Below are 14,618 nucleotides of genomic sequence, written 5' to 3'. Positions count from 1 at the left end.
TCATTTTAATCTGCAAGATAATGCATGCTATTCACTTAAAGGATCTCTGGCAGCAAAGCAGCAATGTGGATGGATAGGATAGATGGATAGTCCCCCCACCCCCCAAATTAAAATACTGTCATCATTTACTCACCCTTTATGTCTTTTAAACCCCATATAAGATAAAAGATAATAACAGAAAAGTTACACATTTATGTTGAGCAGATTTCACATCAGTCTGTAAATTGACAGATCCTGTTGTGGGAAGGAATTTAAAAATGCTGAAATAAAGAATAAAAAAATAAAAAAATGTAAAGCTTTGGTTTAGTAAACTCTTTACCCAACATTTTCTTCTTTCTTAATTTCTTTAAGATTGCAGTGCTACTACTCTTCCAGTAGGCTAATTTAAAATTATTTCCCACACTCCAAAGCATAGTATGGTTGCCTACTTTTTACACAATTTCAAGTTTTTACTACAAGACACTTGGAGTTGGCAGAATCTTTTTTAATGAACCTGCTGAATAGTTTCACAAATCACACTAAACAATTCATTTCTCATTATAAATTGTTTTACTTCTTTTTTTTTCTTTTTTCGAGTCAACAACTCACTGATCTAATTATCCATTCAGTCTCCTGTTAATATCTTTTTGAATTGCTCATGTCTGACTCAAAATGAACCATAAGCTGTTGTAGCAGTTTCAAATGATATACAACTAGTAAGTTTGAGCTCTACTTAAAATGTTAAGATTTCCCGTATGTGACATTTTTTATATTGTACAGTATATTTATACTACTGTATGTTTGATCATTTATATCTGCGTATTAGTATAGCCTAGTATATTTCAGTTTAATCTTTTGATAGTGTATGACAATTATTTTGTAATAAAATTAAATGTTTGTTTACTATAGAATTACCCAGAATGTGGTGAAGCCACTGGAAGTGCTTGAGTGGCCTTTTTATGCCAAATCACTGTTAATGGTCGACAGCCCATTTTGATCTGCTGTAAAATGACCCGTTGTGCTTGCTCAAGTAAAATATATTTTTCATTAAAAAAAAGGAGTAAACACTTACGCCCTTACTGGAGATTCTGTGTATCTCCTTTATCTGCTGGTTCACTTCAGCTAAAAACAGAAACCACCTGTTCTAAGATCATGGAGTGGGCCTACAAAGCCTCTAGTATCATAAAATGAACAGCAGGCCTGGTAAAAGTCACAAGACATTATGAGCATGTTCTTACATGCACCACTAATTCCAGCTGATTCCTGGCATGAGCATCAACATCAGAATCCTGTGCACTGCTTCAGCTGTTTATAATTGGACTAATCACTTTCAGGTCACATATATTGTTATCAGCGCAATAAATAAACAATAAAATAACGAAATAAATTCACTAAAATATATATAAATATATATATATATAAAAAAAGACTACAATAAATGTACTCGGGCACAAAGATTAAAGAATATATCCACAAGGAGTCGCTACAAACTACGGAATCACCTATGTGACAGGACAATTTTATTTTCTATATTTTAAAAGTATTCCGCACCTTTTAAAACAAATATAGTGAATGTATCTATCAGGGGCGTAGGCAGCGGACGGGCCTGATGCTCATGGGCACAGGCCCGCTCCCTCTGATGCCCAGTTAGGCCTACACATATAATATTTGTTAAATAATTATTGTTTAATATATTTTAACACAATTAGAGAGCTATTATAACATCTCAAATAACTAAAATAAATAAAATGTTTTTGCATAATTTTTTGATGAGTTTGTTATCCAGGCTGTTTCGGCATGTCGCATGTAAATTCGTGCAGTAGTTTGGACTGTAATTTGCAGCTGTGTTAGAAAATGTTCATGCACAGTGCTGAACTCATACGTCATCCGCCCAGTTGAGTAAAACACAGCCTAATTTTCATTTTTGGGTGAACTAACCCTTTAAGGCAGGTTAAGAAAGAGCTTAGAAAATAGATATAATACAAAAATAATAGAGAAGCTACTGTTAAGTGTTTTTTTTAAAGAAAACAAGCAGTTAGTAAATGAATAGAGTGCAAGTCTAAAAAGGGCACGTTTTTTTTAAAGAATAGAATTAGAATAGAGAGTGCTAGAGTTAGAGGGTCAAATAATGATGGAAGAGATGTGTTTTTAGCCGATTCTTGAAGATGACTAAGGACTCAGCTGCTCGGATTGAGTTGGGCAGGTCATTCCACCAGGAGGGAACAGTTAATGTAAAAGTCAGTGAAAGTGAATTTGTGCCTCTTTGGGATGAACAATAAAGCAATGTTCACTTGCAGAACGCAAGCTTCTAGAGGGCACATAAGTCTGAAGTAATGAATTTAGGTAAAGGGGTGCAGAGCAGTGTTGCCAACTAATTTTCAGGGGAAGTTGCTAAAGGCAGATCGATTTGTTGCTAAAAGTTGCTAAATGACGTTGTGATGTCATTGCGTGATGACATCATTGCATAACCATGACACAAAACAGAGTTTTTACGTAGAATACACAACGAGATTACTTCAAAACACACAAAAGAATAAATTCTTTATTTTCCTATTCAAATTTTATTAATATAAAACCAATTTAAATGCAAATTGAATTTCAAGTAACTTTACTGAAATGGTCAGATTTAAGTTTTCCAGGCAGTAATTCTGCTTCTTTAATATTCTTCTCCCTCTTCGTCCTCCTCCCCGATGCTGTCAGTGCCGACTTCTTCATAATCCTTCTCCAGAGCTGCCATATCTTCTCTGGCCTCTGAAAACTCTCCTTCCTCCATTCCTTCACCCACATACCAGTGCACAAAGGCTCTCTTGGCATACATCAGGTCAAACTTGTGATCTAGACGAGCCCAGGCCTCAGCAATGGCTGTAGTGTTGCTCAGCATGCAGACGGCTCTCTGAACTTTGGCCAGATCTCCACCAGGAACCACAGTTGGAGGCTGATAGTTGATACCTACTTTGAATCCAGTGGGACACCAGTCAACAAACTGGATGGTGCTGTTATGTTCAACAAAAACACATGAAAACACAGCTTCGGGTGAATGCTAGTTTACTCAAGGAACTTCAGCGGCAACAGCAACGGAATACGGTACAACTGTGTAGCATGCACATCAGCATGACTTCACGACAGTATTACTACAACAGATAATAACAACGAAGAACTGGTTAGCAACCACAACAGGTGCGTTTGGTCTTAATGGCAGCGATGGCAGAGTTGACGTCTTTGGGCACCACATCTCCACGATACAGAAGACAGCAGGCCATGTATTTACCATGACGAGGATCACACTTCACCATCTGATTAGACGGCTCAAAGCAGGCGTTTGTTATGTCAGCCACAGAGAGCTGCTCATGATACGCCTTTTCAGCAGAGATCACAGGAGCGTATGTAGCCAGAGGGAAATGAATACGTGGGTAGGGCACCAAGTTGGTTTGGAACTCGGTGAGATCCACATTCAGAGCTCCATCAAATCTCAGCGAGGCCGTGATGGAGGACACGATCTGCCCGATGAGTCTGTTGAGGTTGGTGTAAGTCGGACGCTCGATGTCCAGGTTTTTACGGCAGATGTCATAGATGGCTTCATTGTCCACCATGAAGGCACAGTCAGAGTGTTCCAGGGTGGTGTGGGTGGTCAGGATGGAGTTGTAGGGCTCCACCACTGCTGTGGACACTTGAGGAGCAGGATAGATGGCAAACTCAAGCTTGGACTTCTTGCCGTAGTCGACAGAGAGACGCTCCATCAGCAGGGAGGTGAAGCCAGAGCCAGTACCTCCACCAAAGCTGTGGAAGATGAGAAATCCTTGAAGGCCAGTGCACTGATCAGCCTGTTGGAGTAAATCAGCTTATTAGAAATAACATCTTCGTAATTATTAATGTCAAAGTCAAATTCATTTTGTACTCAAAAGACTTGAACCTCACCAGTTTGCGGGTCCTGTCCAGCACTAGGTCAATGATCTCTTTACCAATGGTGTAATGACCACGGGCATAGTTATTGGCAGCATCTTCTTTGCCAGTAATTAGTTGCTCAGGATGGAACAGCTGGCGATATGTGCCTGTGCGCACCTCATCTGAAGAGGAAAAAAATGGAAAAGCCAAATTATCTAAGTTTCTGTTTTTTTTTTAATTCACAGTAGCAAATAGGAAGAAAAAGAAGACATCTAAATTGTCCAATAAATCCAAGGTAATTTCTATAAAAATGATTAATTCTTATCAGGAAATATATTTTATAAAACTTGCTTTTCCAATATTTTGTAAAATGGTTTTCACGATCATTTAAATGGATTATATTCTGTTCCTCAGGTTCAGCTTACCAATCACAGTGGGTTCCAGATCCACAAAGATGGCACGTGGAACATGTTTCCCTGCTCCAGTCTCACTGAAGAAGGTGTTGAAGGAATCATCTCCTCCTCCTATTGTCTTATCACTGGGCATCTGTCCATCTGGCTGAATACCGTGCTCCAGACAGTAAAGCTCCCAGCATGCATTTCCCATTTGGGCCCCAGCTTGGCCAACATGCATAGAGATACACTCACGCTAAAGGGAGAGGGAGAGTAAAAATAAATTAAATATATGAATATAAGTGGCAGCTGTACATATTTTAGCTGAAACTCTGAGCTAATAAGACAGTAACATGTTAGATCCTATTATTTAACTTTCATTTAACTATTTAATATTTAAACAGGAGGAGGGTTTTCCCGGAGTCTTGGAAAACTTGAATTAGGCAGCCTAATTTTAAAAGTGTTATTTTTTTGAAAGCCTGGAAAAGTCATTTAAATTAATAAAATCTTAAAATGTTATGACATTTTTATAATGAATGTAAATACTGCCTAGTTACGCCAAACAAACCAGTTTTTAATAATTATTTTAGTAATTTTTTTAATATACAGAAACTAGCCTATAGATTAAAATAAGTTTTGAAAATGCGGGGCCTTGCTAAGAAACGTGGCTGAGAACCACTGAACTAAATGTGTTCTTTTATTGTTTTGAATAAGAAATTAATATATTTAGGTCTGATATGTTAGTCATTAACACGCTGACTCGCTCAAAGCTCAATACTGTAACAACTTTATGTAATTTTCTAAGCTTTTGGACCTATTGTTCAATGCAGAACTCAGTTTCTTTTCAATTACATTTACATGCACATTTACCCTCTCCTCTAGATTGGGTCATAGATCTCTAGAGTACAGAAGAAGAGACTAAGTGCGCTCCTTTGAGGCCTCAGTCCACCCCCTCCCTGTCCCAGCTGTACACTCTCCTTTGTGTAACACAGAGATATCTCACTCGGGGCTTGTCGCTAGAAGAGTTATATCTATTATTCTGCTATGCTGCAGATTTTGTCAGTCATGATCTCATCTACTACCAATGCCTGTCTGTATGTCATACAGGCATGAATGTATTCATTCTCTGAGTAACAACTGCATGTCTCATGCTGTAGTTCCCCTTTTTCTCCTCTTTAGTTGACAGAGGTTCAGTGAGCTATTTTGGCTCTGCAGACCCACCAAACATAGCTAAATGTTATATTCAGAAAAGGCAAAGTACTGGAGTTTCCTGCTGACATGTGTGTCACAGTCTGGGATCAGGCTTTGAAGGCCGTAGCCACATCCTCTATATAATGAAAGGCCAGCTTTGTGCCTGAAACTCAGCATGGCTTAATGCTTTACTTCTGACTTTTTTTTATATATATAAAACTGTTTCAATAGTTTAACCACAGTGCCGCTAACTTCTTCTTCCACACAAAAATAATACATTAATGTAAAATAATTTATTAACTATTATAGAGTTTACTGAAATCTCTTAACATGCCTTAAGTGCACAAAATGTGAAATAATGTACATTTTAGTGGAGGGATGTATAAAAAGAGTAGAATTAAGAATCGATCAAGCACTATGAACTTACCATCTTGTCAGATTTCCCTTCAGGCCGACTTGAGGGTTCGGAAAGAGAAGGCAGATGTGGAGAAGAAAGGAGAGGTGGGGTTTTTATAGAGAGGGAAGAGGGAGGAGGAAGAGAGGGGGTTAGCAGGAAGTGGGATCGCCTGTTGGAGTGAGGATAGTCATTCAGAAGGGCTGTCCTTCCTACACAAGCATGGTCTAGCTCCCTCTTGGGACTTTTGGGTCTGTGAAAACCATCTGGCCCCTTTACTAGCTTTTTGGGCATTCGATAATGCTAAAAGCCAAGAAGGAATTTTAAAAGGCTATATGTCAAAGTTCTCCATGGTCATGTGTTAAAGTTGCATAACAACTGCAGGAAAAATGATATCTTGACTATTTGTAATATAAAGCTTACAGCAGGATTCTGTATTCTTTGTGATTCCTACATGAAGAAAAGCAAGTTTAAAGACTTCAGGGTGAAAGTGTCATTTCATATGAGTAATTACTTCTAAGTCTTTTGTGTGTAAAGACTACTTTTGTGTTGAAGTACTGTAAACGTAGCCCTACTGTATATTTGAAAACAGATGTTTTCTGTTTACAAAGCATAAAAAGCACTATTGACTAAGATTTTCTGTAGACATGGTTCTTGCTATAGAGAAAGAGACACACTGGCCCAGTTGTCATCAGACTTTAATTTCTGTGCTACAGTGATTATGAAAGCACAGACATTATCCAGCCTCTCATAGTGATGCCCACTGACATGAACAAACAGCTGAATCATGAATAACAGCTAGAGCAGGTGGTAAATTTTGTGCTGCAGCATAGATACCGTTGGGGGGAAGGGTGTCGTGATGGAAGACATTCTGTTTTGCATGTAGGCCTTTATCACTTTTGCATGTGCAGATATATACAGATATTAAACAGATAACATGTCCAACTGTATATCATGAAAGGAGTGCAAATAACAACACATTTTTAGAAAGCGCTTGTCACCAAACTTTTTATTGCTTAATTTTATTCTATTTTTGCAGTTCATTTTTACTTTTAGAGAGGGATATAACTTTTTCATAAGACATAAAAAGCAGAAAAAGAATTAGGAACATTTAGTTAATGCATTAACATTAGATATAACGAATTAACCATGTAAATTTTTAAACCATTTATTAATCTAGGTGAATGATTTTTTTTATTATTGCTCATATGCATGTTAACAGTTTACTAGCATATGTTAATTTGTACAACTTCAAATGTTTAAATATATTAGTATATGTAGAAATTACCAAAGATTAATAAATGCTGTAAAAGTATTCTTCATTAATATTTTATGTTAGCTATTGCATTAACTTATAATCTCTTTATGAAGTGATACCAAAGAATGTATAGCCCCCATAAACACTAAAATGCTGCATTTTAGAAGATAAAGATAAGATCAGATTACCCTGGAATTACAAACAAACTGTATTTAAAATTCCACTCCGTCCTCATCATCTCCGATGCTGTCAGTGCCGACTTCTTCATAATCCTTCTCCAGAGCTGCCATATCTTCTCTGGCCTCTGAAAACTCTCCTTCCTCCATTCCTTCACCCACATACCAGTGCACAAAGGCTCTCTTGGCATACATCAGGTCAAACTTGTGATCTAGACGAGCCCAGGCCTCAGCAATGGCTGTAGTGTTGATCAGCATGCACACGGCTCTCTGCCCCGATGCTGTCAGTGCCGACTTCTTCATAATCCTTCTCCAGAGCTGCCATATCTTCTCTGGCCTCTGAAAACTCTCCTTCCTCCATTCCTTCACCCACATACCAGTGCACAAAGGCTCTCTTGGCATACATCAGGTCAAACTTGTGATCTAGACGAGCCCAGGCCTCAGCAATGGCTGTAGTGTTGCTCAGCATGCAGACGGCTCTCTGAACTTTGGCCAGATCTCCCCCAGGAACCACAGTTGGAGGCTGATAGTTGATACCTACTTTGAATCCAGTGGGACACCAGTCAACAAACTGGATGGTGCGTTTGGTCTTAATGGCAGCGATGGCAGAGTTGACGTCTTTGGGCACCACATCTCCACGATACAGAAGACAGCAGGCCATATATTTACCATGACGAGGATCACACTTCACCATCTGATTAGACGGCTCAAAGCAGGCGTTGGTTATGTCAGCCACAGAGAGCTGCTCATGATACGCCTTTTCAGCAGAGATCACAGGAGCGTATGTAGCCAGAGGGAAATGAATACGTGGGTAGGGCACCAAGTTGGTTTGGAACTCGGTGAGATCCACATTCAGAGCTCCGTCAAATCTCAGCGAGGCCGTGATGGAGGACACGATCTGCCCGATGAGCCTGTTGAGGTTGGTGTAAGTTGGACGCTCGATGTTCAGGTTTTTACGGCAGATGTCATAGATGGCTTCATTGTCCACCATGAAGGCACAGTCAGAGTGCTCCAGGGTGGTGTGGGTGGTCAAGATTGAGTTGTAGGGCTCCACCACTGCTGTGGACACTTGAGGAGCAGGATAGATGGCAAACTCGAGCTTGGACTTCTTGCCGTAGTCGACAGAGAGACGCTCCATCAGCAGGGAGGTGAAGCCAGAGCCAGTACCTCCACCAAAGCTGTGGAACACCAGGAAACCTTGGAGGCCAGTGCACTGATCACTCTTTTGGAAAAGAGGAGAAAGAGAGCTTATCAAAAAGAATGCAATACACCAATTTCAGTCCGTTCTTACAGCTTTAGTAGCTTTATCAGACCGAAAAGTATTACCAGTTTGCGGATACGATCCAGGACTGAATCAATGATCTCCTTGCCAATGGTGTAGTGTCCCCTGGCATAGTTATTGGCAGCGTCCTCTTTTCCAGTGATGAGTTGTTCTGGGTGAAAGAGCTGGCGGTAAGTACCTGTCCGTACTTCATCTGCATTCAAAGAAGGCAATTTCAATCAGATTTTTTCCCTCTTAATTCACTAAAAGGACATCATTGTGGTATTCTCATGTACATGCTGTTTTAAACCATTTTTAAACCAAAAATGTTCACATACCAATCACAGTGGGTTCCAGATCAACAAAGATGGCACGTGGAACATGTTTTCCCGAAGCCGTCTCACTGAAGAAGGTGTTGAAGGAATCGTCTCCTCTTCCTATTGTCTTATCACTGGGCATCTGTCCATCCGGCTGGATACCGTGCTCTAGACAGTAAAGCTCCCAGCATGCATTACCAATCTGTGCTCCAGCTTGGCCAACATTATATGTGATATATGTGATATATATAAACTGTCTTACAAAAATCATATATATATATATATATATATTTTTTTTTTTTTTTTTTTGGTAAGACAACTTATTTATATGAAATAATTGAATTTTTTTTAAAGAAATCAATTGAAAGTGAAAATGTGTGACTGCATGCAGACCCAAATTTACTGTGTTAAAGGCTGCATTAATCTTAAGACTTTCAAAAAATTAATAATACAGTACAATATAGAGTGGACAAAAAGCATTGTGGAAGACAGAGGGGGACTAACCAGGATTCGAACTCGGTCGCCTGGTGTGTCAGTTCAAAGCTTTTTTAACTGTAATTTTTATCGTTATCCTTTGAAAAATAGTGAATATTTCTCTCATATTTTCAAATCCCTGCTTCTTCAATACAGTATATGTATAGTATATGCAAACACATAATAATCCTGTTTCCAGGTTCACATTCTGTTAGAATATATGTATGTAATATTTATATGCAGCTGCTGAAATTAGGCAAAGAATCCACTAAGCAGTGGCCAACAGGTCTCAGACCATCACAAAGAAATATGTTGGGCAACAGATTTACAGCCATCAAGGTCAGCAAGCTCAAAGTGACGTCGTACCTCTTTCCACGTCCTAATTAATCACTAGAGTGACCTTAACCCTGTAGCTCAAACACACACAGAGGAATGAATTATACTTTGATTAAGGTTTGCCACAGTTACAACCTCGCCAACGACCCTGGGTCTCATGCTTACAGTGTATTTGATTGTCTTTCATGTTTTACCTTACTACTATTTTTTAGTAGCCTATAGTTTTCAAAAAGGAAATATGAAAGGTTTTCAGTTATTTTTGAAAAGATACATTAAATATTCTGCACACCTATGAGCATTAACTCTCCATATATTCTATTTTGTGTCTTTTGCAGAAGTGGTTTGCATTAGGGTGATATATTAGCAGAGTAACAGAAGTAAAAACAGTCATAAATAATGGAAAATTTAGAGTAGGAAACAGTCACTTATTTACAATACAATGAAGCACGCTGTGTGATTAAGAAATTATATTTCTTATGTAATCTAATTAAGAATATTTCCTATGCTGGATTTAGATGGAGCCTAGACAGTAAAGCTCCCAGCATGCATTACCAATCTGTGCTCCAGCTTGGCCAACATGGACGGAAATGCACTCACGCTGCAGATTGAGAATTATTTATTTTGATATTAATTTATTTAATCATACAGACTAAATATACCAATACTGAAATAATGTGTAATAGATGAAAAGTTGATATATGTTACCATATTGTATTTTGTCTTCCAGCCGATGCTCAGGGTTCGGAATGAAGCTCTAAATGTGTCAAAGTCTGACACAGAACATATTTATACCTGGAGCATCATGCGGTAACAGTGTTCTTTGTAATCGGAGAAGCCGCTGATGTCGATACTATCTTCAGGCAGAAAAAGGAAGAAGACAAAAAGGAAAATGAGGTTAGCACCTCCTACACTCATAGGAATAGTTTATTGTTAGTGCAAGTTATGAATTTGAATAGACTGATGAACAATATGACAAAAAACTTCTTTGATCCTCTGGGGAGCATTTTGACAAAAGCACAGCTGAGCAAACTGTATGCCTTTACATGTGCAAAATCTTGGTTGATGTATTCTCAACACAAAGAAGCATATATCTAAGAAAGAATTTGTAGGTTACTCATGCAGAGGAACCACTTTCATAAATTAATAATGGCTCCTCTTATTACAGAGAGTAATGCGATATCCTCTGTGTGTGCTCTGAATGAGGTTTGTTGCAAGAGAGTGAAAAATAGTAGATTGACTTGTATAGATACTGAGAACTATGTACCTTAAATTTTGCTTTTATGTGGCTTCCTGAAAACTGCATCACATCTTTTTTCTTGTAACCTTAGCCTGAGTGTCTTCTACTTAGGCAAAGCCTGTTTGAATGTGAGCAGAATTAAGAGGATTTTATAGTTCTTAATTTATCAATTTTATGTCTCTGTGACTACATGAATCAGTTTACGAAAGTGCCTTTAAAGCAATATATTCTTAAACATGACCGTACAGGGATCACTTTACTTCAGAAGTAAGACTTTTACTCTTAATGTGTGTAGAAGTTTGAATTTCACTGTTTCATGCTCTGCTTCCAGCCTTTCTCTGGCATGTATTGTTATTACAACTAAACAACTTCCAAAAAAAAAACAAGTATGTCATTGGTTTTTGGGCTAGTTTGGATTTCAGAATATAGGGTTTTTCACATTTGCATACTGTTTGGTAATTTATTTCTTCTTCCTACAGAAAAATCCTGACTACATACTGTATGTCTACTGTCACTTTCTAAACTCATTCAACTTTAATGTTAACTTTACGTGAACTCTTAAAATGGGATAAGTTTTTATACCGGCCCCTAGTGGTTGTAAAAGGTAAACGACAAACATGGCATAATCCGAATAAAAAGTGCATTTAAAAAACCTTTTGGCAGAAAGGTTATAGATCTTGCTTCAAGCAGATTTTTCAATCAGTAGTAAATGTTTATTTCAAGTTTACTGCATGGTTAATTGTCATAGAATATGCAAATGCAATAAAATCAATTTTCTACATTTTTGTTAATTTTCCTGAAATATTTGAGTAAACATCTTCATCATTCATTTCAGAATTTAATAGCACTATTGATATTTCTGGAGTTTGGCTTGTTCTGTTATGGTAACTGTGACTGGATGGACCTGTTTCTCCTGCTTGACTGATAAGTTTGGGCACTTTAAGCTAGTCATTTATTTACAGACAGAACATCAAATGTCTTTTTGATAATATTGTCTGACTGCTTACCACATGGTGTAATTTGTAGCACTAGTGGGTATTTAATTATGATCTTCCATGTTTGCAACTAATGTTGTGACCGTTTTCCAGTCACTTCACTCCTGAAGGTGAGTATTTCATCTCCATATAAACACATTGGACTCAGAGCCCTTCTGTAAACTTTGAGTCTCAGTGAGAATGCAGATTGGAAAACGCAAAGCGTTTTGGGATAATCAATACTGACATGGATCAATGAAAATAATTATTGATTTAATTCATTAACACACTCCACTTTCCCCTCGTTCACTTATGCAATTAGAATATGAAATGCCAACATAGCATATTTATTAAAATATATATACACATAATCTATCTGAGGGTTGGAATTGGGACATTTCTATACAAATTAACTGCACTGGTATGTGGTATGCACTGTGATCTTGATCTAAAAACACTTTAGCAGCCTCAGACACTTAGCATGGAATTCAGATTCTTTCATACAGGTTTTGGATCTTATGAATCTTGAACATGCCAGTCATCGTGTTGCTTTCTGTTTTGTATATTTGCAATGGACAGAGCAAAATCTATGGTTGACACTCTCTTTGATCTGTTAATCATTACTGGTAACTACTTAAACACACACACACACACACACACACACACGTACACACACACACACACACCAGTCTTCCCAGCTAACAGGGAACCCTCTGAAAACGTACTAATTTTCTGTAAAGGTTCTGTCAAAATTACAAACAAAATATTCTTACAGTAATGTTAATGTTAATTTTGACAATAAATTAAAACATTAACTATTTGAATTGAAAAAATCTTTATTTTTTCCGCAGTTCGGAGAAAAAAAGGAATTGTAAACTCAAGAAAATTACAGTATTCTAAGTATATCTTGCAATTCTCAGTTTATCTCACAATTCTCAGTTTATATGAAAAAAATTCTTAGCGTTTATATAAACAAGTCAGAATTGTGGTATAAAAAGTTGCACATTACCTTTTTATCTTTGTATTCTGTGGAGAAAATAGGCTTCCGTACTTTACTTCTATGATTTAATGAATTAGCTGTTTTATTTAGTTTAGCATAGTATAGTCTACAATGTTTCATTAGTTCCTAGTGCTTTATTGGCCTCTATTATTTAATTATTTTACTTTCGATTTTATTGTTGTTAAACTCTATTTTAACAAGTTTAACTTGTTGCACTTTTCGTCATATTCAAATTTGTGTAGACTAAACTTGTATAGTTTTTAAGTTTGAAAACAGCACTTTTGTAGGCACTATAGCTCACTTAGCATCATTCCATTGATGAGAGCATTGACAGGATGTTTGCATAATAAAATTAAAATTAAATTTTGTAATATTTTAAAATATTACAAAAATGGTAATTTTTGGCTACATGAGGTATAATCTAAATCTGGGTTGCTAGACTCAAGACATCTGTTCTTGGTGTGAGTTTTTGTGTGTGTGTGTGATTTAAGGCTTATGGTTTTGACCGTTTCTATGGTCTCTTAAAGTTCAGATCAAGGCGTATTAGGAATGGATTTACAGAATTTGTAACATGGTTTAATCCTGTGACAGTTAAAGCACACTAGTAATTTATCGGCCATGTCTTAACGTGAGGTTTGATAGGGTCTAATTGGTGGATTAAGGCCTTGTTAAAACAGATTAAAACTGATGGGATTATGTGGCTGTGAGAGAGATGAGACAAAACAGGAGACACAGCACGAGTTAGGGGTGTCGGTGGCAGGGGGAATTAGTTGATTAAAGCAGCCCAGGAGGATGCGTAGGGTTGTGATTTATTCCTGCTAGTGGGTGGTGGAACATTTGTGTATTCTTCCACACTGTTGTCAGAGCGAGAGTGAAAAGTCTTCATCAATTTGTAAAAAAACATGATTATTTAAACAAAATACTTTCAAATGTGGAGTGTCATGCAGGGAATTCTGGGAATATCAGTTTACAGGTTTTTTGTTTATTTGTTATTTTTACTTCTAAAAACTGTAAAATTAACAGCATTTTACTGTAAAATTACATGAAATGTCTGGTTAGATAATTTACAGTTTTTCCCTGTATATAGTACGGGAACTTACTGTTAACCTATTAACAGTTTTTTTCCGTAGCGTTTTTACAAAATTTTACAGTTAAAATTACACTTATTTATTACTGTGTAGCTAAAAAAGTTAAGTCAGTTTAAATGTTTAAATCAGACATCTTGTTATTAAAGGCCCAAAAGACACAACTGCATTATTAACTGACAGACCAAAAAGAACAAAGCCATTCATCTGACTTTGTTTGTTTGTTTGTTTCTTTCTTTTCTTTCTTTCTGGCCAGATTTCCTGCTGCTGATGAACATGATGACCCCTTTACCACCTTCTTCAGTGAGAACAGTGCTGGCAAACGCGTCCAGTGAGCCACATTTGTTGATCTGGAGGCCTCTGTTATTGGTATGTCAGTCTTCACAGTGATAGATATAGAGTGACAAAAAAAAAATCATATTACAATTTTAAAGGATGATTTCTAATGAAATTTAATTGGTCCAATCTATGTTTTGCAAAGGCAACCTATAGCAACTAGCTTAAGAAAGTGTAATTGTTATTCACCTTCACCAAAATCAAAAACACCACTAGGGGGCAGTATACTCATGCTGTTTAGGGAGAATTTTCATATAGTATATGTGATATATATAAACTGTCTTACAAAAATCATATATATATATATATATATATTTTTTTTTTTT

General features: G+C 37.1%; 2 protein-coding genes across 2 annotated transcripts in view; both read right to left on the bottom strand.

Moving 5' to 3' along the window:
• Positions 1–2,604: 2,604 nt before the first annotated feature.
• Positions 2,605–5,919, bottom strand: LOC107716784 (tubulin alpha chain-like). The gene is made up of 5 exons (XM_016523336.1): positions 5,872–5,919; positions 4,287–4,509; positions 3,895–4,043; positions 3,161–3,800; positions 2,605–2,973 (listed from the first exon to the last, which is right to left on the bottom strand). Exons 1-5 carry the CDS (start codon positions 5,872–5,874, stop codon positions 2,636–2,638), a joined length of 1,353 nt encoding a protein of 450 aa, XP_016378822.1. The 5' UTR covers positions 5,875–5,919; the 3' UTR covers positions 2,605–2,635.
• Positions 5,920–7,254: 1,335 nt separating this feature from the next.
• Positions 7,255–14,618, bottom strand: part of LOC107716782 (tubulin alpha-1D chain-like) — a 21,025-nt gene continuing 13,661 nt past the window's right edge. The window contains exons 2-7 of the mRNA XM_016523334.1: positions 10,366–10,380; positions 10,183–10,258; positions 8,872–9,018; positions 8,599–8,747; positions 7,712–8,494; positions 7,255–7,500 (exon numbers count right to left, since the gene is read on the bottom strand). Coding sequence (XP_016378820.1) covers positions 7,309–7,500; positions 7,712–8,494; positions 8,599–8,747; positions 8,872–9,018; positions 10,183–10,258; positions 10,366–10,368 — 1,350 coding nt within the window. The 5' untranslated portion in view covers positions 10,369–10,380 and the 3' untranslated portion in view covers positions 7,255–7,308. The remainder of the gene's footprint in view (positions 7,501–7,711; positions 8,495–8,598; positions 8,748–8,871; positions 9,019–10,182; positions 10,259–10,365; positions 10,381–14,618) is intronic.

This window comes from Sinocyclocheilus rhinocerous, unplaced genomic scaffold (assembly GCF_001515625.1).
Source record: "Sinocyclocheilus rhinocerous isolate Xijiao unplaced genomic scaffold, SAMN03320098_v1.1 scaffold1441, whole genome shotgun sequence".
Lineage (NCBI taxonomy): Eukaryota > Metazoa > Chordata > Actinopteri > Cypriniformes > Cyprinidae > Sinocyclocheilus > Sinocyclocheilus rhinocerous.
This window is presented reverse-complemented; position numbering and strand designations above follow the sequence as displayed.

Coding starts and splice junctions, on each gene's coding strand:
- LOC107716784 (XM_016523336.1), bottom strand. Junction 3,801..3,894: donor TGGACAGGACCCGCAAACTG/GTGAGGTTCAAG, acceptor TTACTCCAACAG/GCTGATCAGTGCACTGGCCT. Junction 2,974..3,160: donor CGCTGCCATTAAGACCAAAC/GCACCTGTTGTG, acceptor TTGAACATAACA/GCACCATCCAGTTTGTTGAC.